The sequence below is a fragment of the Gambusia affinis genome, linkage group LG19, assembly GCF_019740435.1.
Source record: "Gambusia affinis linkage group LG19, SWU_Gaff_1.0, whole genome shotgun sequence".
In the NCBI taxonomy this organism is placed as follows: domain Eukaryota; kingdom Metazoa; phylum Chordata; class Actinopteri; order Cyprinodontiformes; family Poeciliidae; genus Gambusia; species Gambusia affinis.
In genome coordinates, this window is record NC_057886.1 from 18,714,254 (window position 1) to 18,741,814 (window position 27,561).

Below are 27,561 nucleotides of genomic sequence, written 5' to 3' on the forward strand. Positions count from 1 at the left end.
ATGGATGCCAGCATGTTTAATGGATGTATGATATATTGTCTCCTAATATCATACAGTAAATGTGGACATTTACTGTATGATAAATACATACATACATACATACAACATTTACTGTATGAGTTTGTTAAACTGCACTTGGACTTTGACTTGAACCATGCACTTCGGTTAAATAAGACTAAGTTGTTGTTTTTTTTCAAATAAACAATCCAAGTTGGTCGTCTTGCATCAACAAGACGTATTTACAGAAAAATAATCTCACGTTCACTACATGATGGAGTGTCACTGTGGGCCTGCTTCTCTACCAATCCAGAGCAAATTCTAGGATATATGAAATAGAAACTTCACCTCTGTTAAAAAGCTGAAAATATAATATATAATAGGGTTTTTCAATTATATATTGAAAAATATATAATGTTTCACAACAAATGGCTAACTCGGGAATGACACAACCATATTCAATGGCTCTCTGTCTCCAAACTGTAGAAAAACAGTTGTATTCTGAAGAAAAGAGCACAGATGACCCAGGACTCAAGACACTTGAGAGATTGTGCAAAGGTAACTGCCCAAAGATCTGTCTGTCTGCTGCAAACTTGAGAAATGTAAAAAAAAAAGAGTAAGTAATGTGAGTATTTCTTAAAGTACAATAATTTCTTAAAATGGGATTTTTCTCACCTCTGAATGAAGGAATTCAAATTAAAGGCTAAATTTTGAAAAAAAAAAAAAATAAATCTTTTTGGGATTATATTATTGCAAGAACAGACAATTTTGTGCCGTTTTGCATGTTACTCATTTTATTTGATTCAATGGCAGCCAAATAGTGTGGCTGCCATTGAATCACAATTCAAAATTAGACAATAGTACGCAGATTATTTTATCTCATTTGCACCAATTTAATGTTTATTTTATCTCATTTGCACCTGCATTCAGTATTCTATATGAATGCAGGTCAATCAAAAATCTAAAGCCTCCTTAAATAAAAATAAATTTGAAGCATTACAAAGTTGATAGCTGCTTAATTAGCCAATCAGCAGAGCAGAACTCATCTTGAGTCAGATGTAGAATACCACATTATCACCATCAGCCTTATTATTCAAAGGTGTCAAGTCAAATCTAAGTTGATCCTCAGATTTTAGGTGGATGCTTTGCTGCTTTAAGGTTGAGGCCCAGGTGTCAATACAAGGCTGTTTATGAGAAGGTCTGGTTAACCAAACATTGATTAGAAGCATGTTTTCTCCTGGTGTGTGTACAAAGAAGGAAGTCAGGTAAATGTGTAAAATAATTGCCTTCAAAATGAGCCTCTGCATATACTTAATTACCGACTTACTTTGTTTTCCTCATAACAAGGGCAGATGTTGTTTTAAGTACTTATGCATGACTGCAAAGCATCCATGGTAATGTTTACAACCAAACTCACTGACAGAACCTTTGATTTCAGAGATTTTGTTCTACACTGACATGTTATAAAGGAATAAGGAATAACTGATGAAAATGGATATAATAATTAAATGTATTTACAGAAATAAATATGTGGATGTGTTTGTAGCTGGCTCAAAAAAGTAGCACTTAACTACAACACGTTGTGACACAACAAAGACCATGCAAACATCTGTAAAGAAACAACCACTTTGTAGCATAGCAACCTGCATAAATGTACCATCTAACTTACATATGAATCTAATCTGCATATTAAACAGGTAAGGAATGAGGATTTCACAAAAATAACAGAAGCCCAAGACTAAACTGCCAATCAGACTCTTCATGAAATGAAGCAGAGCAAAGAAACAGATTTTTTTTTTCCAAGAACAATCACTAATACTTGTTCTAATGATTCTGAGGATAGCAACACAGTCCTATTTCATCAAGGTTGAGGAATTTAATCACCGGTGTGAATAGTTGCTGAATTCGGAAAAACAGAATGCTTCCCTTTCCTCACAGGATTTTAGATAGAAAAGTTAATGTCATGATTTTCTTGTAACTGACTTCTTTTCTTTTTTTTTTTACTTGCAGGGCATTCTCCATATTTTTTGTTTTTCTGATGTTTTTCTTGAGGGCAAAAAAAATCATTGTTTTAAAGCAAAGTTATCTTGGTTAAGTTTAATTGGCTTTTTATAAAGTGCCCCATGTTTTTGAAAAATTAGGTTGCGTGATTAGACTAAGTGGAATATGTTGACCAGGTGGTGCCAGATAAATCCCCAACTACAGAGCTATGAATATTCAGAGCATAATAATTGTCCTGAAAACACACGCATGGCTGAACAAAGCAGCACAAATGATTCCCCTCATCACTTCTGGGCCAGAACTTGGCCGTGTGAAATGAGTGATGAACAACTCGGGTGGTTGAAGCGTACTGCGATCAATAAATCAATCATCTGAGTGTTAGAAGTCAGCTGGACATCAAGAAGGACCTCTACTGTCGGGATTCTAATAACTGTTTTGTTTATGCAGCTCCAATCACAGCACACCACACCTCTCCCACAGAGAATTAATGATTACTGGCTAAAGGTTAATATCCACTCTGCTGAAAATGAATCAACAATGAATTAATGAGATCATTACCTGCATGGATTGATAACAAAATTAGTTCAAAGCAGAACTGTCTGGGATGTGAATGTATTGATCAGAAAAATAATGCATCTGTTGGTACAGCCATTGACCAGATGTCCTGCACTAAGCAAGCCATTGTAATGGAGGTCAGAGCCAATGAAAGATCTGCTTGGACTGGAATGAAGCACTTTTTTGTTGTACAAGAAAGATGGGTTTATATGAAAAGATCTCAAAACACAGTGTTTTTTATTCTAATTGGATTTCAAAGTTAAATTCACTATTCAACAACATGGTCCAGCTGTACCTGTTGTTCTCTTAGGGTAACAGAACTAAGATCACTACTACCAAGCAACTGATCACCTTGCTATTACCCAATTAGGGTCAACTTTCTTGCAAATTATTACTATGAATTATGAGTACGTATAATTTGTGGGGTACATTTTTAATGTTTGTAATGGAAGAATTATCAAGGTGAAATTAATTTGTCTGTAAATAAATAATGCAAATGATAATTGATCTACCAATTCTCATTTTCTTATGAAAATAAGCAATTGTAATCGTTTTTCAATAATTTATCTGGATGCTTTGCGATGTTCATTGTTTATTTCATGTTTTTGACCCCCATTTTTAAGCCTTTGCATTTTATCCATAAAAATGTTGATAGTGTTGCTTCTATAATCATTCAGTCTACAAATAAGCAAAACTTTGTAATTTAATTGATGTTACACCTAAAATGCGCTCTTAGGGTAATTGACAAGCAATATTTAAATAAGATCCTGGTGTTATTTTATACAGCAATATTTGTAAGTTCTGAATTTATATTATGGACAGAAATGTTTGGAGATACTTCAGTTTTGAGCAAGAACAGTAGAACCGGGGAACCAGCCTCAATTATTCCAAGTGGCACTTCTCTGCGGTTACATGGAAGTGCTTGTTTTTACCATTATCCTGCCATGCTTACATGCACACTGTTATCAGAAAAATACTGTTTCCTAACTATCCAGAATGTACCTCCACTGCTTCTGTAATTGGTCTCTCAGCTGTTGGAACTCAATTTTCCCTCAGGAAATGGTTATTTGATGCTGATTTGTCTTCTACCTGACTAGCAGTCAACATTGTTTTCAAGACAGCAGCTGTAAGCATAATAGTTTTTAAGACACATTTCATAAAAAAGTGCTTTTAATAGAATATTTTCTAATTAAAATATACGGAAAATTATGTCTCATTGCAGATATGTTTTACTCTCACTTATTTAACAAAACATATATACATGTTATATGACATATGTTATATGCAACATTTGTTATAAATTATGTAAACATTAATGCAGATAGTAATCCTCCCAACCAGAGTGAAGCAACATTTTTTTCATAAGGTAAAATGACATTTAGTTTGGATAGGAATTTAGCTAATTTTAGAAAAAAACTTAATCAATCAGTTTGCTTTAAAAAAAAGACTTCAAATTAACAGGTATAAATGTGCTTTTTTATGTTTAAGAAATACTTAAGAAGCAAAATACTACAAGCTAGTTCAAGGACATATTACATTTTATGAAAACCTAGTTTTGTATGTGCTCATACTTGTTTTTCTCTTTATACATCTCAATATGGGTAACAGAGGAGTATGTTACAGAAAGAATTTCTCTCCAGTGAAATGTTAGGAGTCTAGCCTTCCGCTTGTTTTGTCCCAGAGCTTGCAAACTTCCCCCGGAGGGCTGGTGTCCTCAAAGTTTTTGATCCTCCCTCTGATCCTCCTTGATGGTTAATGTGCCACGACTTGCGCCAAGCAGATACAGACCAGGTGTGGCTTGTTAACTGTCAGGAAGGATCAAACACCTGCAGGACACTAGCTCCCGATGGACAGGAACTGAGTGCCAGTAGCTGTGAAAATGTTTCTCCCCATTGTCATAGTGTAATATCAGATTTATGCTTGCTCTTTACATGTCTTTGTTCAGTCAAGTAGTGTTCTCAAGTGTAAAAAGAATAAATATACAACTTTTAAAATATTTTTAAATTAAAACTAATAGAAAAATAAACAGTTTTTAAACAGTTCTTAACACAGTCCTAGTTTAAGTTCCAAAAAGTACCAAATATTTTCTGTAAAGGCAAGGTGGGCTAGGGTTTGGAAAAATCTCACTGACGTGAGTGTTCAGGAGCGCTCTCAATGACCTGTTTCTTAACAGAACAAGAATAGCATGCATAGAGTAAAGTATGTTTGTAAGATTTCTTTAAAATTATTTAAAATTTGTTATTTTGTTGTTTTTTTATCTGATGCTACATCTTCTTGGCTTATTCGCTAGAGGAAATACTGTCAAAAAACCATTCAGCAGGAAAACTTATCTCTATAAAGCTTTTCTAATATCCATTAACAGGTTTCAGGTGGAAAACATGACGTTGAAGCTAGCTTCAGATTTGTTCCCACCAATTCCACTGTTACGTTTACAAAACAGCTCTTGGGAACGATTCAAATCATATGCTAACTTTAGCTCGTAGCAATAACAAAACTCATGCTAACGTTATTTAGCTCAGCTAGAAGACGTTAGAAAGGTTGTCAGTCATTCTGAGACACTGTAAATTCATATAAACATTTCTTTTTTTACTTTTTCTAGTTGGAACAGTTGATTGTGGCACATTGGTAGGTATACTCAATTTTCCTTTTTAGCATTTGATCAGAAAGCTATTTGAAGTTCACCAGAATGTGTAACAACAAGGTATAGAGAGTAGGATTATTGTTTTTATTTACTGATTTTTTTTGTTTGTTTGTTTTGAACAGAGCATCAGAAAACAGCAACAGGCAGATGGTTACTATTTTTCAGTCAGTGTTTTTTCTTCTTCTTTGCTAGTTGTCACTGCACCTCCCCCTTCAGCACTTGGGACTCCAGGCAGCTGTGTGTGGCCTGTGGCAAGAACTGGACAAATGTGAAAACATTTAGATCAGGTATTATTTTTATATGAGTAGAGATATACATTGACTTGTTGTTGCTATGAGCATGTTCAAAGACATTCTGAGTACTCTGAAAAAAATAAAAGAAGATGCATTTTTTTTAGATCGTAAGTGCTTCATAGATTATAATGTGTTTATTCACATTGACACACAACACTACAAATAATAATTAAGCAACAAGGTCAAATTATTTTGTGTGCATTAGTGGGTTAAGAAGGGAACTGTAGCTGGTATTAAAAGAATTAATAAAGTAAAACTACTGGGACAACACAGGATCAATGGCATTTAGTTGCAACCAGATTAATCCGCATTGCATATTTTAGAAAACCAATGCTATTTTCTGTCAGTCATTAAACCCACATTAATTATATACGGCCAATTTATTGGTCTGCGTTATCAACATGTTTGTCTTTTGCTGATTACCATTTAATTGGTTATTAGATGATAACTGTGAGCACTGATACGGACTGTGTCATGCATTTATCTTTTTTGTTCTTTAAGCCATCTTTGCTAAATAGGGTCTTTAAATTTCTTTCAGGGCATCCACTGAACCTGAATTTGAACACAAATCACATAAATTCAAACCAAGAAGTGATTAAGTTATTGGCAGCACAGCATCACAATGTAAAATACTATCTGTACCATACTAGAATTTTTTGTATTTTAATTTGTTGGTGAGTCAATCTGCATTCTTGCAAAATGAGTGTGAAAAGTTTTTTTTTTTTTTTTGCTAATTCTAAAACACCAAATTATTGATACCAATACATAAAGGAAATATTTTAGTCCCAAAATCTCGGTTTTCCTTCTTTAGAAGTACAATCCATTGGAGTCTCTGTAAATGGCATGATGTGTGTTTTTTTGTCCCACATTGTATTTAAGTTCTAGTCATTCCTTTATCTTGTGTTGGATTCTTGTGTGTTTTTATGTTTGTAATTCGGTGAACACTGATGTCCATGTCAAATCAAGTCTAGTCTTTAAATTTAAATAGATTTTAAACATGCCTTGTTATCACTCTTCCTTATCTCCCCCTTCACCAATGGTGACAGTAAAACTATTGTAAATAATACTTTGTGTAAAAAAAGTCACAACGAGAGAATGCTGTAAGGCAGCTGGGATGGAAAAATTGCCCATCACAGAGGAGAGGAAAGAACTGAGACAAGATTTATGAGAGGATGCTTTTCCTCTCCTGAGGTGGTTAAAGGGGAAGTTACTGACTCCGGAAGAAGAAGTAGATGAAAATGATTACTTCTAGTAAAGACTCTGATCCTTGGAAATGGCAGGAACTCTTGATCTGAGGCCACTGGAACCATGTGTAATAGAAGGTTGCTTCTAAAATGATTTCAGCCCCTTGATTTTTGGCTTTGTAATGACTAATACAGTTGCTTCAGTTCTTGTGTCAACATCAGTGTCAACTCTGAAATGCATGGAAAATTATTTCTACTTCACAAACCAGGGCAGCGCTTGAATACATTTCAGATGGAAATGAAGAGTTATGCTGAAGGGAAAGAGATAGATATTTGAGTTTTGAGTTGCAGTGCATTCACTTACAGCAGGTGTCATCTTCGTCAATCCTCTCACATTCAAGTTATGGTAAAAACACAGAAAAATAAGGAGAAGAAAAAGATTTGTCCCCGAGTCTGGGCAGTGGGAATTTTTAAATCCATGACATTACCCACCCTGAGAAAATTCCCCTTGGGTTACTCACAGAAAGTATAGCTTGTGCATGTGTAATGTTTTATTATCTTAAACCAAACATGTCTGAATATTCTTTGTTTTCCAGGATTTGATGTAAACAAAATCATTTGATGACAGTCACTTGTCCTCATCCAGCAGAGACCAGCGTAAATTCGCTCTGCCCATGTGCATATCGCACTGAACGTAGGGCACCATATTGTCGGGGGTCACCAAATGATCATGCTCAATCACTATAATTTAGAATTATGGCAACAAATATTTAGCTAAAAATATATTAGGTTGCAATGTTGTTCCTACAACATTGCATGGAGCATGGAGTCCCCGGAGTGTTTCCAGGGACTCCATGCTCGGTGGCCCAATGTGATTGCTGTCTTCCTCCAGCCTCAGGTCCTGGGAAGTGGATCTCTGGTTCCCCACACCTACAATTGAACATTGTTATGGAGAAACCTTATATACACAAGTGCGCTCTCTCATGCTCTCTCTCTCTCTCTGTCCTTTTCACGCACACACATACACAGATGTTTAGATTCAGATGACTTTCAGAAACACTCTATGTTGGCACAGTTGTCACTAAATACAGCTTATATTAGCTTGTACCATGTTCTTTTCAGAGATGTTATAATTGTTACTTTTGCTGTGTTGTTTGTTGTTCTGGTGTCTCTTTTTTGTCTCTTTCTGCAGGTTTCAAGGCAGATTCCTCACGTGTTCTTTTTTGTTCTTTTTATTCTTCTTTGTCACCTCTACTTCTCCTTTCTTCCCTTTACAACTTCTTTCTTACCTTTCCCTCTTTCTTTTCTCCATTCTTTTCTGTCTCTGAATCTATTACATTTGAAATAAACCTAAAGCAATTTACAATAAAGTTTCATTTATGCAGTATACATCAAGTGGAGTATCATAATAAAAGCCATAATGCTCCACTTGTGAAAGTAAATCTGTTGTGCCTCCCTTTGACACTCAGAAAGAAATTCTGCATGCCACACTGCCGCACTTTTTTTCTCTTTAAAAAAAAAGAGAAAGAGAAAAAGAAAACCCCAAATCTTAATCGAACAAATTTACTGTTTGAATAAAACTTCTTTACAGGATTTTATAGGATGATTCCTAGTTCTGTACACTTCCCATTGTTACATTTAATTTATTGTACTTTATTTTTTTCTCATTATAATCCCATTTTGTCAGAGAGCCTTAATTTCCCACCATCAATTAATTAAAGATGCCCTGAGAAACATTGTAGTACTGGCCATTTTCTCTAAAGCTGTTGTAGAGGCACCACAATGCATCACGGCCCTATATAAATATATTTTATATAGGGCCGTATATTATATATATATTCACATGGAGTTACCCTCACTGGGAGAGCACATGAAGAGCAGTTTAACATGTCTTTTATGTATTATAATACTCGCAGGATGTACCCCGGTGCCCTGACTGATTCTAAACAAGCCGAGGGTATATAAACCCAAAAGGTGTACGTGCATATATGTTTTTCTTAATGAGAGGTTGGACTCCACATTTCGCTGTGGAGAGAAATTCCCTCAAGCGTGTAATCCTGAGAAATGCAAATGACAGCAAAAGTGCATATTCATAGAACGAAAATTGAGTCCTCATCTGTCCTAATTACACTGTGGGGGGCCTTTTGTGGATTTCTTTGAGCATATTTACACCGAGTAGGAGGGACTTTCAGGGTTAGAAGGTGGTTTGTACATGCTCTAAACCACAAAGAGACAATGTTATTGAATAAATTATGATGGTTTTTTTTCTAAATGTACGATTAATATGTCATCCCTGCAACTCGGTTATCTTCACAGCGGAGCACCTTTGTGAAGCTGCATTCCCGTATGCAACACCAGCTACGAAGAGAACGTCTGAGCAGAGGGGGGGTTGGGAGGTGCTGAGAGATTGTCAGGAAAACACCAAGAGAGGGCTGCACAGAAAAGCCTCAAAGTGGAAGTTGTAACTCTGCAATGGCGCGACTCCGAGGTGAGTGTTCAGGCTTGGTGCTGTAAAGGGCAGCGCAGAGCTTACTTTGATTGAATCAATTGCTCTGTGTAAGTAGCTGCTGGTGTCGGCCTCCCCGGGGTGACAGAGAGGTCTGCAGAGAGTGAACCAATCCAGCCATCCATGGCAAGAGAACAAGAAGAATTAAGAAAGCAATGCATCATAGCTGTAGCAACCAGTGATGTGAAGCAGACTGTATTTATTGACTCATTGACTGTATTGATTGTCTCAATTGATGAAAAGTTCAGAGACAAAGCACAGACACACAGTGAGTTATGCAAAACAAAAAATAATAAGGTGATGGGTTATGGTGCTTCAGTGCTTGGACAAATGGCTAATTTCACAGCAAAACCCTGTTGATCATGCCTTTGCTAATAAACTTCATGTTACACCACATTTACCGGGCAGAAACTGTCTCGTTCAAGTTAAGCACATACAGTAATGGCTTGGTAATTTTACCTGGGCCTGTATGTGGCTTTACCTTGACAGCAAATTCTGTCTGACATTGACTTTGTTCCAGCGGCAGCAGTTTATTTAACACACCATTAATCTCTAATGACAGAGGACCGTGCTGCAGCAGATGTTTGGTAACAAACTCCTGCTCAGTCCTGTGGTGTTGTTCTTCCCCCTTGTTGACATGTATTACGTGACAAAAGAAGGGTCATGAGGAAAACAGAAGGATAGCAGTTAGCTGGCTATGTTCTGACAGATATGCAAGAAAAGTTTGGACTCATTTCTAAATTTAAAACAGGGCAACAGAAACTTTCCCATTAAAGTGTATGGTCATCAGTATGCTAATGTTTAATACTGCTCTGAAAAAAATCCAATTCTTGAAAGCTGGCCAGTGTGATCTAGCTAGTCACTTGAATTTTTGTGCAATTATTAATTGCCAAGCAACTAGAGCAGTGGCAGAACAGAGTAAGTGAACACTTTGGTAAACTTAAAAGGATTGTCTCCACTCACAATATGGACAACATGAAGGATGAGCTCAGGTCAAAGTATAATAGTACTTTATATGTTCTCCTTTCTGTCTTCCAAAGCAGCAAGACCATGTAAAAGAAATAATACAGGACACTTCATGGCCTTGATAGTTGAAATAGAATATCTTTTTTGTGCTGGATGCTGGTGAGTGGGTGTGAGGACAACAAAAAGCAGGAAAGTAAAGGGAGAAGAAACGGGCAGAGTTTACCCTTAGGGCTTATGAGGTAAGGACACTTAACTCATCACATGCATTGCCATAGTCAATGTGATTTTTATCAATTCTATGCTTCAAAAACAAAAGGAATAAATCATCTCATTTACACAAATATAAATATATTTTATGTTTAGTATACACAATAATGATTTGCCATCTTCAAGAAAAAGCATGTCAGTAAACTCTTGCTAATGGATACACAAACTGCAAGGAGAGCCATGATTGATTGGGCCACTCAAGTACTCTCTTAAGATGAAGTGGGACAATGGTTGTTTGAGTGAGAAGGCTGGTGGTGTGGCTCAGCGGTGCCATGCTAGTCCTGAGAGCTATGGGAAACACTGTCCTCCTCTAGCTCCCATTCAAAGTTCTGGCCAGTCATTTGGTAGAACATCATGTTAAAGGGTTTGTAGAACTTGTGCAGCCGCCGAATCACATCCGGGTCTATTTTGGGGTGAGTTCTTCCTTTGGACTTTCCAAGGCACCTGGGGGTGCTGCTGTCTTCTGGCTTCTTTAGACATGGGAATCCCTTAGTTTTATTGAAGTAGAAGTGTTTATCTGTGACAATCCGCTTTAAGCCCAAGAAGTCCTGCACTTTAGCCATTTCTCCGGCAGGGTCCACGATCAGCCGCTCCCCACTTACAAAGTGCATCTGGGAAAGAGGGAAATACTGCATCCAGCTCTCCAGGTGAAGTGCATATATTCCAATACGCAAAGCACTCCAAGAGGCATCTATAAGCCCCAGCGTCCGGTTCTTAAAAGCCAGAACCTCAAAGGTGGGGATCTCGGGTTTCTTAGATAAGGTCTGTGTATAGTCTGAAATGGCTCTAGTGACAGGATTACGCACAACAATAATAAGCTTGATGTCCTTGGCCATGGAGTGGATGCGCTTGGGGGCATGGTTAGTCACAAAATAGCTAGGTGTCTTCTCCATGGTGATCTGCCCCTCCAGCGTAGAAGGCATCAGGTCTCTGGGAACAGAGAGAACACAAAAAAAGAGCAGCTTAGGATAGCATTATCCCCAACACCTCTTGCAGTGTAAATACAGCACCCAAGGACATGGTGAAAGCAAATTTTGTACGTTTATTAGCAGAGTATTATTTGAAATTACAAGGGGAAAAGAACTGGTATTATCACTGGACATTATGTTGTAAGGAGAAACATACAGCTAATTACATCCATGGAGTAATATGCCAGAGATAAAAGAAGGAAGATGAAACGGCAGGCAAGCAAGTATGCTCATTGCTTAATTGACTCCATCTGTGTTACTCCAGGAGCTGTTTTGGAACTTTAATAATGAGTTCACTGCATATCATTAATACTGGGGTGCCTGGGGTATTGTTTTGTCATACATTTATTATGCATGCCAGGCTCAAACTCCGTGCAGGCAGTTTTATTTCTTATCCACATGTACTTCCATTGCGATAGGTGAAAGCAGCTCTTTCTTCCCCCCTGTACTACATATAAGGTTACATGGAAGGCAGCTATAATTAATTATCAAACTAAAGGAAATGATTCCTAGTTTGCTGGCACTGGCCTGAAGTTGAAATATTTATTTTGGGGGTAATGGGAAGCCATTTGCAATTGGTCTAAATGTTCTGTGCAGCTCACCAGGCCTGTAAAATAATATGTACAGCATCACAGAGCAAGGGCAAATCTTCTTTCTGTGGTTTACATTTTTATGCCAATAATAAAGCATAGCGATTGCCATGGGCGAAACCTTATCAAATGTTTACACTCATGTTCATTTCAATCCGTGTGGTTTTCTTTGTTTGTAGGCTGTGTGATTTAGTGCTAAATTGGTACACTAAATCCTGTGTGAGACATGCAGATTATTTAACAACTAACACATATGAACACAGCTCTTGCTTCATTTTTTGATGTGGTGTAACATGAAGTAGGAGCAAGGATTGTGCTGTTGAAAATGTGTGCACAACCAGCCATCCTGAAAGTCTGCAAGAACTTCTCCATCATTCTAGTATTAAAGCTTTTCCCCACTCCCCCCCCTCTTGCAGGAGTATGTTTTTTTCCATTACACTGCCCTGCACCACAAACCCACAGTTGTTACCATATAGTCACATCAATCATTTGCATCTTGGACATATTCTAAATTAACTGTTCTCCAAGAAAGAATCCAATTTAGTCTGCTAAACATAAGAGGTGTTATGCACATATCGACCACCCTCACACACATTCATCCATGGACACTGGGCTGAAAGTCTCACAAGTGGCCTGGTAATTGCATCTCAGTAGCAGTATTGCCTTCCTGATGGGTAATTTCCCTCTGGATTATGTTTGTCTCTTGACAGTATAGAACTGTGGTTACTTCTGGGCCTGTAATGGGATATCAAACATATCTACAGATAGCTTGGTGACTAGAAAGAGTATTAGTTTTCATTATATTTCCTCACTCGCCACCCCCTTCCCTCTACAGTAATGAATGGCTAAAGATTTTTGTAACCTTTCAAGGACTTTGGCACTGTCTTCTATTTAACTCCAAAGTGCAGTGGGAGGTCTGAGGGTGCAACATCAACATGGAGTGGAAAAATAAATAAAACTCTAATATATCACCTCAAATCACCTTGAAGCAACCAATATGGACATGAGGTGTAATATCTCACTGGCAATCTTTGGAGCATGTCCAATTGACAGCACCGATATGTACTGTTCAAGGTTATTTTTTTAAAGCATGTACATAACAAAGGCCTTTACCTAATCATGCTCAGTGCTTATCGTCAAACATTTAATTATACAACAATGGAAACGGCACAAGCAAAGTACTTTGTCATTATGCTTTTGATTGGGAATCAGTCATGGATCATGTACGTCTAAAATGTCAGTGGGATGGCGAGGCGGGATGGAAATCCAAACGCTGATAAACAAGCTAATTTCTTCATGCATGGTAAATGTCTCCTCTGGCCTTGCAGTCTAGTGGAACTGAAGTAAACACGAGCAAACAGTTAACTCTCACTTTTTTCCTCTCTCTACATCAGCTGCTGTGCTCAAGCACAGGTCATTCAGGTGGGTAGTTAGATAAAATCCATAGCGCTAAAGAGGCCTTCGTGGCCATCTGCTGTTTACTGTTTCACATTGAGAATATAACACGCAACATTTATTTTCTTGAATTTTTAACACATGTCCATATATTTATTTACATAGCAAACAGAAGTGTGAAGACACACTTATGCAGCCCCATTCTCTTTAATGAGTAATATTTAATGCTGTGTGCTGTAGAAGCATGAGTCATTCATCAAGAATTGGTGGCAAAAACTTTATTACATTTAGGAAAATAATAACCTAAGAAATACATTAATATTAAGACTATGTTATTCTTTTAAATTATATTTCCCCTGTTGGATTAGGGTTGTGTACAACAACTTGGCTGGAAAATCCACTTCACACCTACACTTTGTACAATTCAAACCTGGAGGTTGCCCAGTCATCTCCAAAGGCTGATTCATCATTCAGAATATACATTAACTGCAATTATATAAATTTTTTATGTTTGTTAAGAGCGATTTTTGGGAGATAATCAAGGTCCATCCATATCCAAACACCCACATCAAAAAGGATTGTGGAGGATGCCCAAGTCTTTATTTACAGACATGCAGAAATTTGTTGGTACCATTCCACAGTAAACAACAACAAACTTCCTCTGAAACAATTTGAAACTGACAAATGTTTAATAGCTTCCAATATTATTTATGCCATGGTGATCACAAATGACATTTAGGTTTTTTTCATTACTGATTTGGTTGCATATTATTTGCATAAAAAAACTACTGGTGTCACAGTTTCCAGTTTATGTATTTGTATTTATGAGTCAAAATTGTATATTGAGGAAGATCACATCCTGTCAGGTTTTTAAAGTATGTGTATCACCTCTGACACACTATAGATTTGAATAGTTTATGTATAGAAGGATCAAGAATGGAACTTGTAATATTTCACTGTGTCACTATGGGATACATACATTTTCCTTAATCTTAATGTTTTGCTTTTTTAATATTGAAGGATCAACTGATGGAGTGCAAGTAAAATTAACAAAATGGTTTAAAATGACATAGATAGTGACAGGAAGTGATATACCTTGACCTTCCTGCTAAGCTTAGAAGGTCTTAGATGGCTTGCTTAACTCTTTTTTAACCATCCACATTATGCATTTCATAAACCTTTCTCCATGAACAACATAGCTTTTAATAATAATACCAGCTGTGGCAACAGAAACATGAAGTTGCTTCAGATTCCTGAAGTCTTTACCTTGTATATGGAGATTTAGAAGCATATTTCTTATGCCCTCACAGAGCTCTCACCTAGACTTTCTCTAGCCCGTCTTCTCTGATCTCTATTAATGCCATCCATCCATTTTTTTTTGCTTTATCTGGGGTCGGGTCACGGGTAGCAGCTTCATAAGGGAGGCCCAGTGGATGGGGAGAGGCCCAGACTTCCATCTCCCCAGCCACTTGCATCAACAGATGCTCTCCCCAGCATCTATTGATGCCAATAGCTCATATTTACTTGTGAGTAAATGATAAAGTAAGACAGGGAAATGAAAAGCCCCCTTTAATTTGTATTGATCAAATTTTTAGCTGTTTAATATCAGTGGGTTAAAGTTCCTCTGTATAATGTCAATTAGAATCTACTTTTCTTCAGGAGGACACTCATAACAAGCCGGAAAGTTCTTGAAGTGCATAACTTGAAGACAGTTTTACTGAAATACAAGCACCTCATTTTAATAAATATAAATAAAAGTAAACATATGTTAATTCCGTAAAAGAGAACATTTTATTTTTAAAGATAGAATTACATTTATGCCTGTATTATATAATACGATTTCATTTCATTTTTCAGTCATTTTATATACAAAATATGTTTCTCTCTAAGCTAAAATATGTTGTTTTTTTTGACTGCAGGCAAACAATTTAGATTTAAGGAGTACGTGAACTTTTATTGTATTGTCCAATGTAGTACTGACAGTATCAATCGGGTTTGAACATCCATTTATAAACAGAAGTCAATGTGGACATTTGAAGGGAAAGATATTGTGGGCATCTTGCAATGCATAATACAAATAATTTCCCAGTAGCGACATGTTTCTGATTAGAGCAGCATATGTAAACAAAACAAATATATATATTTCAGGGCAAAAAGTAAAAAACATTTCTCCCTCAAAACCTAGTCAAATGACTCATTTGTTCCTTAGCTATCGACGATGGATGCGTGCATGTTTCGTAAAATGCCCCACAGATGAGAGCGGAGGGTCCTGGTGGGTCTGTTGTGGTTAAGAGGCGTTGTACTGCAAAGGTGAAACTTTGAGGAGGAAAACAAAAACACAGCCATCAGAGCTATCAGAGCAGGATAAAGTAACAGCAGAGAACTTGGTTTGTTTTTTGTTTTTTTCCCGCAAACTGAATCTGACCTCGGCACTTGAGCATTGTGTTATTATTTCTTTGAGGGTCAAGACTTAAAGTTACTCACTAGATATAATTCTGTAATATTCTGAAAGGAGGAGAGCTAATGAAGATTATTTATTTGGTCAATCAATGAATAAAAATACTCTTGTGACTCCCGGAATGAAACTTGGATCAGAGGGATCTTTTCTAACTTTTACATTACCAAGATTAAAAGGATACTGTCTCGCCGATATTCACATTAAGATCCGTTATCCTTATTGTCCATCGCAATCTTTACATACTGTCAATTTATTTCTTGGCTTTTTTTAAAACCATATCTTCTGCATATTCTATATAGCATCCTTTGGCTTAGTAGTTTAATCCTAAGGCCTTTCAAACTAAATATGTGTAAAAATAGATGTGAACACTGCTTCTTTTTTCTTTATTTGAAGACATGAAACGAGGCAATATGATAGAGCATATTAAATATTTTATCAGCGTACTACAGCTTTTGAGCAGCAGTGAGAAAGAGGCAGAAAAATCAGGCCAAGACCGCTCGTCATCCTTCAAGTACAGGCACTTTGTCATATATATATATATATATATATATACATATATATATATATATATATGTCTTATATACACCACTCTGGTGCATCATTTAGGCAATGATTCAACAGAAGCAAACCAGTTTTCTCAAATCACATTTTTAGGACAGACTGACCTTGCTCTTTTGAACATATGATCATAAAATTATTGGTAACAATGTAGATTTCATTAGAAGCAAAGAATTTTTATAGGTTTTCAGTTCTATTGTATTTCCTTGACCTACTTGTTTGCAATTAAACATGATTGCATTTGCTGTGTTTTAAACCTTCATGCAGTTTCTCTCCAGTCTTGTAAAAGATTCTCTGAACAGTGCAGCAAATTATTTTCACATTTACGCAGATTACTGTTCTCAATGGTGTCTGGCAAAGCTGTGTTATAATAGCAGCAATATTCCTTTTAGCACTGCCGTTTCTCTGAAGTTGACGTCATTAACGCTTTGAAAGATGCAGAAGACATGCAGTTACTGTCTGCACTGTGAGATAGCTGTAAAATTACAGTTCAGTTTTAAACCACTTTTTTCACATTAAGTCACTTTTTGTTCATCTTTTATATGAAATCCTTATTAAATGAATTGAGATATTGGGTATTTGACTTAATGATAAAAAAAGTTAAGGCATATAAATATTTTTGCTATCAATCCATGTATATTGTATTTCTTCTTTTTTTGGTAGAAAAAAGAATGTCAATCATACTGGCACAGATATTTAAAACATTGCTAATTTTTATTGCATTTATTTTAGCAATGTTATACATGTTGCACTGCAGAAAAAATAAAAGAGTTTAACCAATTAAAACATCAAAAACATTCCTCTCTCTAAATAGGCTCATAATCTTGTGCTTCTGCAGAAACTGTGGACTTGAATATTTGAGGACAATAGTGACAGCTGGTCCTGATCAAAACCTTATTCCCTACTCTCTTCCTGAGTTCCCCCCAAAGACCTTCCCACTTCCAACAGTGGATAAGCCAGGTACTTCTATGCTTGCATCACCAGACTGTATTGTTGAGATCAGAATCTCGGCTCAGATGGCCATTGGAAATAGAAGACTGGTATAAATTAAGACAATTTGGGAAGTAAAGAGAATGTTTAGGAACATGCCATTCATGTTCATTGTTATGTTCTCAATAGTATGAGCCAGGAATTATTGTATTATGCAATCAAATCCAGATAGAAAATGTGGGCAATCTTATCTTGCATTCCAGACCGGGAGATTTCTTCCTTTTTTAAACCCCTGTTTCTACTCTTGTCATCACTGCCTACAGAGGAGCTCTGATTTCTCCTCATAAATCTAGAAATAAACATAAAGCACAGATCCTTATATAATAGTTCATCTGTGCAGTAGAAGAACTTCAATGTGTCATTTTTCTTGAAGATTACTTGAGATTTACTTGTTTGCCTCTTACTTTATCCCATGATGGGCTGATGGGAGCACTTCAGGATAAAACTCCCCCTGTTTGATCTGCATTGACCTCAATACTTACCCACTGATGTTCACAGCTAAAACGAAGGCTTTCATGACATCCTAGTTCCCTTGCCAGAGGACCATAAAACAACCACATTTGCTAATTTTGTGGTCAGAACAAAAACAGACACCTTCCAAGGACACATTTTAAAGGCTACATAGGAAATGGAATAGTACAATTAACAGGCAAGTCCATACAAAATACAGATTTCAGTTCTTTTGTTCCTTACACTGATTACAGTACTCCCAGAGCTACTTTACAGCATATGGACAAATATTGTCCAAATAAGGACAAATATTTTGTTGTTGTTGTTGTTGTTTTTTGCTTCCTCCAATGATATTCACTTATAGCCTGAAAACCTTATCAAAATGCATATTAGTTGAAAGAAAAACACAAAAAAAGCTACCACTCTAATTGAAAGTTACACCTGAGTACATCAGAGTCAAAGGCTGAAATTTACATCCTGGAAATGTAGCAGATCCTGTTCAGTGGAGCAGAACCAATTAATATGACAGTTTGGACATGATAGATTTGCTAGCCTGAGAAAACTGGCTGAATCCAATCATTTAAGTTGGCCGCTGACAGAACTCTGCACCTGTTTAACTGTAGCATGTGGGGTACTGGTTCAAATGAACAGTCACGTAAACAGTGATTTATTTATTTTATTTTTTATGTGCTACTCATATTAGTTGACACTCTTGCCAATTAACTGTTATAACGGCCCAAGTTATAAATCTTTAAAATAAGAAGTTATCTGGTTTTTCTAAGGACACGATGCTCTGTTACAGAATTCCACATCACAGTAAGATGGAAGATAAAAAATTGTGTATAAGAAAACTAACAAAACCATTGCACATTGACAAATTAATTAAAATAAAATGTCCCTAAATGGCACATCTGTGATTCATATTGTTTCTTAAAGCAAGTGATTAATTTTAAGTGTCACATGCAGATAAATGTTAATTATTTGTACAGTATGTGTTTCTACCAGTGTACTCCTCATATTAGGTGCATCAAATGTTGGTAAAACTTTTTAAACAATGAAATAAAAATCATAGTCACTATTTTTCTATCATTTTTGTGATTCGTTATGAAACTGTAGGTCAGTGTGACACCCAGAAGAAGAACGCTGCAGGGTGTTTTGTGGACAAGTGAAAATGACTAGAAGACAGATGGGATGATTTTAGCTGTCTTTGCCTTCACAAGAAGTATACAGCAGCTCACAAAAATACTAAAATCTCTATCACCATTACAGATCTTTCCTCCATTTAGATCTCACATTGTTCTATTTGAACTTCTAACTATTATACTAAAGCCCTGACACCCCTTAAGTAAGTACTTTTACTATATATAAATGTAATGTAAGTATTTTTGATACATGGCATTAGTAGTGTAATTTAAAAGAATCAATAATAAAACCATAAGCAGTTTTATTATGGAAAGTGCTACAAATGTCTTAAAATTGTCCATAAGAAGACTCTCTGCACAGGTTTATGCATAGATTAAACTATTTCACTTGTGTTGCAGCTTTTAGTTCTCTGAAATAAAATGTAAAACAAAAAAAGGGTATGTGAGATGTTTACTCTGTGATTTTTAGCTGTTAACTGGTCAGCAACTAAATGTGACAAACAGAAATGATTTTCTCTCCTGAGGAGGGGAGCCAGTCACTCTATCTGGCAGATTGCTGGTGTGTGGTGTTAGATTTTGATCATATTTATGAGACTGCTCTGATAGTCTTTTGTAAACAACATATTTCATTTTAAATATGGTGGGACTCGAATGATAAGTGCCAGTGTATCATGTTTATGCTGTCTTATATTTTTGCCATTGATGTGCTCACTTTGGTTTAACATTTTTGATTCTTTGAATGCAATTTAGGGTTATGGTTTGTCAAACATAAGAAACATACCGTATATCTCGTGTCCTTGAGCACATGTGTTTTGCATTCAGCAAATATTAAGGAAACTAAATAAGAAAAAGAATAATAAAGAATATTTAACAATAAATACCATGTTCCCTGTTTTATTTTTGCAACACATGCAGGAGAAAGCTCTGTGTATGCCAGTGCACCTTCAGTTCAACTGTTTTGCACAACCCCAGGACGCTTTTCCAGAGGATTTAGTTCATCGAATTACTCACCTTAAATTATTGATATCCACTGTGCTGCCAGAAGTGGAATATAGTGAGGTAGGACTAAAAGATAGCAAAAATGACACTGGGAAGAAAGTCTTTGTCAGTGTGTAATTTGGTGTCCTTATCAACTTTAGTAAATTTAGATCTCTGTTCCTAAAGACTTTAAATCATTGACCACTAATGGATTTGCACTCTCTGTCTCAATTGTTGGCCCACACTGATAAGCTTTTCACATTAGTGACAGCATCAGCCTTTCAAGCTCTTAAGATTGACAGGACCAACATTAGGGAAACGACTTCCTTCCTAAACAATATAAATGTTGGTTAGACCTTTATAAAACTATATTTCAGAACTTTTACAAAAAGTTAATTTCAAACTCTTTACAGTTTACTTCCATTAGAAGTTTGATGTGTTATTAAGTCCAGATGGTATGTGTAGTCAGCTGAATCCATAAGAGTGTCACAGTGGCATGAAGTCACCATTTATTGTTGCAAAATCAGCAAGAAGTGGGGTCAGATTACTCAGATTAAACAATAATGCTGGATAATCCCAGTTCTGATCCTAACGAATTACACAAAGCGTTCAACAGCACAATATTTATCTGTCTGCCACCTTCTTTCACAAAGCTCTTGGCTGCCCTGCAGCAGCTGGTTAGAAAAGGGTTGCTGCCTGTTTGTGCTGCTGGTGTATTCAATTAGCACCCAAACCACCGTACTTCTCTCTAGCACATGAACCCATAAAGTAAAAGTGTGCTGTGTGAAAGAGACACCCTAATTACAAAAAAGCAGATTATTTTTTTTCTGTCAAGAAACCTAATCAAAGTTTTTAGTCAAAGTGATTAAGAAACGTATTTAAAGATGAGAGTTGAACTCCAAAAAAGTCAACAAAAAACCCCCCCCACACACACACTATAGTTTGCATGAATTTCAGACCATACCATGCAAGAATAAACTATTGATTTTTCAAGTAATCTTCCTTTCAACTTATTTCCATTATTGACAGCACCATTTATGAACCTTTAACACCTCTAAACCTCTGCTGGCCTGTTGCACTGCAGTATTGATTGTAGTGAGGATCATCACATGGTGCTTAGAGGAGAACCATGTTCAATTATATTCAACAACAAAAACAAAAACACAAAAAAACACCCTTGAAACTTTAAGCAAAGGTAATTTCATTAAGTTCTTTCAAACCATCACACACCCATACACACGTAAATTGTTAAAAACTGAATTACTCCTGAAAGCTATGACACATATCTTGTTTTTGAATCTAATCCAGTAAAGAATGTGAACGAAGTGTTTAAAAAAATATTTATGGTGCTTTGATTCTGCATGATCAAACTGTAAACATGGTTCAAAGATAATAATATTTACATATTTGTAAAAAACAAGAAGCAGCAATGGAATCATAGCAAACAACATGCTCAGTTACAATTAGCTTTTATGTCAAACTGCGTGTGACGACATGCTGTATGATTTTTATGCCCCTCTAAACTAAGTGATTTTGTTGAGACAGGGATGTTGAGCTGTAACATCTGGATGTGAGGAAATAGGCTGCTAAGAATGTTATAATCATGCAGACAAGGACTAAGCTGCACCATTAGGAGCTAAGCTGACCTATCAGTCGGGCTTTTGCTAATCCAAATTGTGCTTTAGCTGGCAGAGATTGCTCAGTTCAGACAGACTGTTGGGAGAGGTGGAAAAAAAGGAAACAGTTCACCTGCCATGTGAGCTGCTATCATGGATGAGATATTTATCTTTCAGCATTATGCAAGCACATGAACAGGGGGTATTTTTTTTCCCACTTAGGTAATATCATTTTTGTGATGGATATTACTCTTGTTCTCCGTGTAAATGCCGGCTACGACCAGTTCAAAATGCCTAAAGCTTGCATTTGCTTTATGCAGATTAAATGGCTGTACTTGTTGTAGCATCATGCTCCAATCAGTTGAGTGACAGTTTTATTTACAGCCATGACATGAGCACATCTTATGTCAGATTCTAAATATTTTAATCTGTTTCTGCAATTTTAATGGATGTGAAAGCCCAGTTTGGCTTGAGTATATCTTTTTTTTTTCTTTTTTCAATCAAAATTAGACTTTTGAAAAAAGACCATCCTATAGGTTAACTACTTTATCACAATTCTATGTATGACTACACCTAATATTAGCAGCTCACAGTTTGTTCCATACATGAAACGTGTTACCCGAGCTGACATGGCACTGGGGAAATTAATTTGCCACAGTCATATAATGGTTGGTTATTCAATCACTGTTAGATTTAATCTAACACTATAATCTCTGCGGGCCATTCCTCCTCGTGGAGTGTCGTAGCTGTAAAGACTGAGGGGATAAAAGAATGGATTAGACAGGGAGTCCACTATGAACAGGACCTAACTCAGCTGCACGAGTGGGCTGCTGTCAGAGAAAAAATATGAAAACAGCTCCTAAACAACCGCTCCACTAAATGCCTCTCTTTATAGCAAAAATTACTTCATATCATGGCTTCTGAGCTTTCTTGCTTCTGTCATCTATATTTAATCATTTTCAAGATCAAAGCAAGGCAAGCCCCTTCCCACTCTTCTCACTCAAAAACTCAAAAACTGTTTTACCAGCCGAACAACATTCAAAGCTCTCACTGCACAGAACCCTTCTGCTAGACCTCTGACCTATTTATTATGGTGGTTCTGCTTTATTTCAGATGCTTGCAGTTGGAGCCCCCCCAGAAAGATATTCTTTATCACTGAGGAAATGGACAGAAAACACCTCAGCTGTGAAATGGCTGTTATAAGTCATTGAACATCTCACTTGTTTTTAATACTCAAGATGGTGGGTGATATGAGGATGTAATCCTTGAATGGTTCTCGGTATACCCCTCAGCCCTTTGAGCAGCTTGTTTGAGCACTTTCAGTAAACCCTGGTACACACCCTTAATCTCCCCTGCAGAGGTAGTTTTACACAGCAAGTGAATCTGCTATAAACACACAACAAATGCAGGATAATGTTTTGGAGATATACAGATTAGCTTCTGTAATCCAGACTGCCAAAGGGAGAGCTTAAAGAGAAAAGTGTCAACTGTTTATATATAGAATAAAACCTAGTATTAAACCTTAATCTTTAAAAGCTATTTTCTATTGTCACATGTTTACGTTCATCCTAATGGAAGAATCAGGTTCATTTGTTCACATTTAAGTGATACACGCACTTCTTTTTGAAGATTTTCAACTTTATTTAAGCTAGTTTTTGTATAAAACTTAATTACTTTTAATTCTGGAAATCACAAAAAAAATAAATAAAACATCTGACTTTTAACCAGACGCAAAAGCAAATTTTTTTTGCAGCACTCCCACCTAAGTTATTCTTTTGGGATCTGATGAACTGCTAATTTAATTGGACAAGTTCATATGAAAAAAATAAGAGAGTGAAAAACACATCTCACTTCTAATAGTTATATTATTAAAGCCAAAACAAAACACTGTTTGCGACTACTCCTACTTGTGAAAGAATCCTGTTCTGTTTTGAAATGTTGTTATATTCCACAATGACAAATTAGAGGGGGTGTGTGCGAAGATTGGAGGCTAGTGGGTGATAGATTTTAAAATTTACTCTTTGATTAAATCCCGTCACAGAAGTTTTACTTTATTGTTCCCACAAACTGCTTTGAGCATCACAAGACCTCATTTCACTGATTCATAAAAGCAAAGGCGGGCACAGGAAAAATGTCTGATTTTTAGCACACTTGGCCCACTTAACATGATTTATTTGTGTTGTTTGAGATGGTGGGTATTTTGCCTCATGTATTAAACAATATTCATGCTGTCAAAGGCTGTGGGTTTCAACAGGTCTGTGCATGAACAGCCATCCAGTAAGTGTAAATGGGACTGGCTCTAGCACCGTGGGATCAGTTTGCTGTTTGATAACACAACTGATGTTCTGAATATGACAAAATAATTCTTTCTGACATAGAAAACAAACTGTATAACTTTAGTTCTGCTTTAGCCACAAAAACAGACTAGAGATATTACTTGTGCTGTTGTGCTCTGAAAGCAAGAGATTCTTATGGAAAAAAAAAAAAAAAAAAGACCAGGTAAGTGCACATCATCTAAATACTATAAGTATCTGATTTTCCCCCATGTGTGATAATAATGTGGAACAAATTATGCTATTAGATTTCTTGACATATTCTGTCAATAAAAGTGTTTAAAAGTTTGTCTGTTTTTAAAAAAATTTAATCATGGTGCAGGGATTTTAAGTAAATAGACTGTCACAGACTGCAGTTTTAAGATTTTCCTGTTAATGGGTGCGTTTTAGTCACAGACCTTGGGCCTTTAGTTGTTCATATTAATATGTTTACTTGTAGCTTCATTATAATAACTTCATAAATATGACTTTGGATAATTAAGAAAAAAGCTAAATAAAAAACACATCTTACCTCTGGCATCTTATTCAGTCACAGTTAAAATAGTGTTTGTCACGGTACACAGGAGTTTGTGTTTCGATTTTCATTTGCTGTTCCTCTCTAATTACTTCCAGGTTTATTATTGTTAGAAAATGTCTTGCCATTTTCAGCTGTTATTACCATTAAAGTGTCTCCATATTTGCCTATTCAGTTGCATTCAGATTCTTAGTTGTACATCTGTTTGCCCTGTGAAGTGTTTGTCTCACTGTATATGCAGTACCTGGAATCAGATTTCCCTAATTTCTTAAAACACAGAAAAAAAAACAAAACAAAAAAAAAACCAAAGTGCACATTTACCTTTTGTTCATTCAGAGTTGCAGTCCAAATTTTGCAGATATGAACCATTATTGGGTTATTAATTGTGGCCATATTTGGATCCTATCTCTGCCAAAGACAACTTGCTGACTGGATAATGCACCAAGAGTCATACTGTGCTCCACAGTACCTGAATGCATGCACATATTAGCTGATAAATGCATATTTGCAAATTGATGTTGTGTGTCAAACTGAAGGAAATGTTGCCATCGAATCACTTCTGTCAACATTATCTGTCTTTATATGCAAATTGACAGTACTTGGTTGAATCCTGATTACTTAGAAAGCAAAACAGGTGCAGCTTTATTGAACAGTTGACTGCATGTTAATTTTCCTGAGAAGCAAACTGCTGACGTGAAAATTCTTTATCAATAGCTACTTCTTAAAACAGGTTAACATCTAACATGGTGCATAAATGAGTTAAAGCAATTTACCCACATAGGCTGAGTAGCATGTTTTAATTACTTTGAAACCTGCTTCACTATTTCCAGCCTTCTGCATTTCACATCAGTATTCAATTAAGTCTTGTGATCAGATGATTTGGCAGAGCAAACTGCACTGCAGCTATTCTGAGCTTCTTCCTCTCTTGTGCAGGGACTCTTCTATTGAAAATACCCTTAACCAAAGATATATTCTTCAACCAGTCCCAGCACATGAAGATAAAAGCAAACAAAAAACGTTCCAGACATCCCATTTACATAAAAATATGGCATGTCAAGTGTTGAGATCGCTTTAATTCAACACCATTTTCTGAAACTGAAATAAAAAACCTTGTACACTTGTACTGTTGATATTCAGCTTTCCTTCAGTTCACTGATTTTTGTGCCTCTATACATCATTAAACCCTCCGAGCTGTTTACCGATTTATCATCCGCATAAAACAGTCCCGGTATAAACACCAATCTGACCAATCCTTGAACTCTTCATGTTGCGCTCCAGTGAATATGGACTCTCCCTTTTCATAAAATAAAAGCTCAGCTCATTTGAAGAATCTAATTTCACAATCATTCCTAGCTCATAAATTGAATAGGACACTGGGGTGTGTAATGTTACACAATAAATTAATTTCCTAACGACTCTTGTACATACAAGCAATATATTCTCATAAAAGCAGTCATAAAGCAGAGAGCTCCATGTTTTTATTTGAGAGCTTACAGAAACAGGGAACAAAAGCTCTTTGCAGCAGACGTGTATTGTAATACTCAGTTATCACTCATAACATGATATACTATATCACTAAATTCTTCAATAACAATCTACTTAAGCAATAAGTGCTAAAGGAAATAGAAAAACCGCTTCATTAGAGGAAATCTCGAGAGATTCTGTCACTCGAAAGCTAAAAATGTGTTAAAAGAAACTGTCATCTCTGTTTATTTACATCTGTTTGAAGCAATATTTGGGATAAACTGAGAGTAGACAATGCAGACTTAGAGAAAATTGCAACACTGGTCCCCACTGTACACTTTCACTGCTTATTTCTGGATTGTTTCAGAACTGTATTAGGTCTTCCTTCCCTAAAATCTGTTTCTGCCAGCGCTTGCCTGCACAATAGTCATGACAATACTTTTAGACTGTTTTCCTCTGATATAAAACAAATGCAGAAATTGTTTCTGTGACAAATGGTATTAGTTCGAGGTTGCTCATAAAAGTTTTGACCCAAACGCTGATTAAAAACAGTCAATGGAATATATACAAAATTTTCAGGAAATAACAATAAAATCAATTTTTTTCCTCCAAATGCCATTAAAAGTATTTAAATTCCCAGAAAATTGTGGCACAGGGGCAAAAGTGGAAGCAGAAAACAAAGAAATTACAATTTCTTATCAAAAATTAATGAATTCAGCAAAATGTGAACTGACCAGAAAGATAGAAAATAAACAGAACAGTTGAGTTCAATCTCTAAAGCACAGTTAGAAGCCCTCTGAAAATTTACAATCTGTGATATTTAGCAATCCAGTGTCTGTTTTGTAGCCATTGGCAATTTTTAATTTTAAAACATCTTTTGCACATTTAAGAGATCCAAGCGATTTGCCACAGTTTTTGCTACATCTTAGTACATTTGCATGGATCTTCATTAAGTTGTCATCTTTCTGGACAGATGCTGGTGTTATCAGCAACACGTACCAATTGGATTATTACATCCATTTTTCAAAGTGCAACTATCAGCTGACAGCAATTCTAACTGCTTAGATGCTGTGGAACCTATGAAACTAAGAATACTTTCAGCACAGATAATCTCAGATAAAGTGAAATGGGTGCAGATTATGTATGTTTTTAGTGGACAGTTTCTGTTTCTGGGTGGTTAAAAACCTGTCTAGGATGAATTTTCTCCATTAATCCTCTCAATATGAACATGGTGTTAAAAACCTCAGCAATTTAGATTATACATTTTAATATTCACCAGCTGCCCTGGAATGCACCGTATTTCTCTAGTTTTAACAAGCTGAGAAAGAGCAATGACTGATTTTCAGGGGCATAAGGTTTCTTAGCCAGAAGAATTTCAGGATTTATTATGAGAAACAATATTATTGCAGACTCCACCTGATGATTGCCTCATTATAAATAGTCTCCGCATTGACTTTTACCTCACTGAGACAGAAGGCTATTAGAGAATGCTTTATTCTCTCTCTGCATGTTCATTATTTGTCAGCTCTCAAATAAAAACCCTGAACTGACCGGCCCCGGGCCTGTTAGGGAAAATTCAGATAAGCCTCTTATGCATATATTTTTTGCTGTTTTCACTTATTGTAAATGTCCCAAAAATTATGATGCACAATAATGATAATGACTTTTTGCAAACAATTGTTCTTTTACATGCCT

At 36.2% G+C, this 27,561-nt stretch overlaps 1 protein-coding gene and 1 long non-coding RNA gene across 3 annotated transcripts in view; one reads left to right on the plus strand and one right to left on the minus strand.

Annotated features, from left to right (window-relative positions):
• Positions 1-472: 472 nt before the first annotated feature.
• Positions 473-9,072, plus strand: LOC122821502. 2 transcript variants are annotated; one of them, XR_006369031.1, is made up of 3 exons: positions 473-555; positions 5,387-5,481; positions 8,988-9,072. It is a non-coding gene; the product is annotated as an uncharacterized LOC122821502 (long non-coding RNA). The 2 variants fall into 2 exon arrangements; XR_006369030.1 differs by lacking the exon at positions 473-555 and adding an exon at positions 4,943-5,178.
• The window catches only part of hs3st4 (heparan sulfate (glucosamine) 3-O-sulfotransferase 4), a 77,640-nt gene continuing 59,085 nt past the window's right edge, over positions 9,007-27,561 (minus strand). The window contains exon 2 of the mRNA XM_044099475.1: positions 9,007-11,340. Within this exon, the coding sequence (XP_043955410.1) occupies positions 10,686-11,340 (655 nt within the window). The 3' untranslated portion in view covers positions 9,007-10,685. The remainder of the gene's footprint in view (positions 11,341-27,561) is intronic.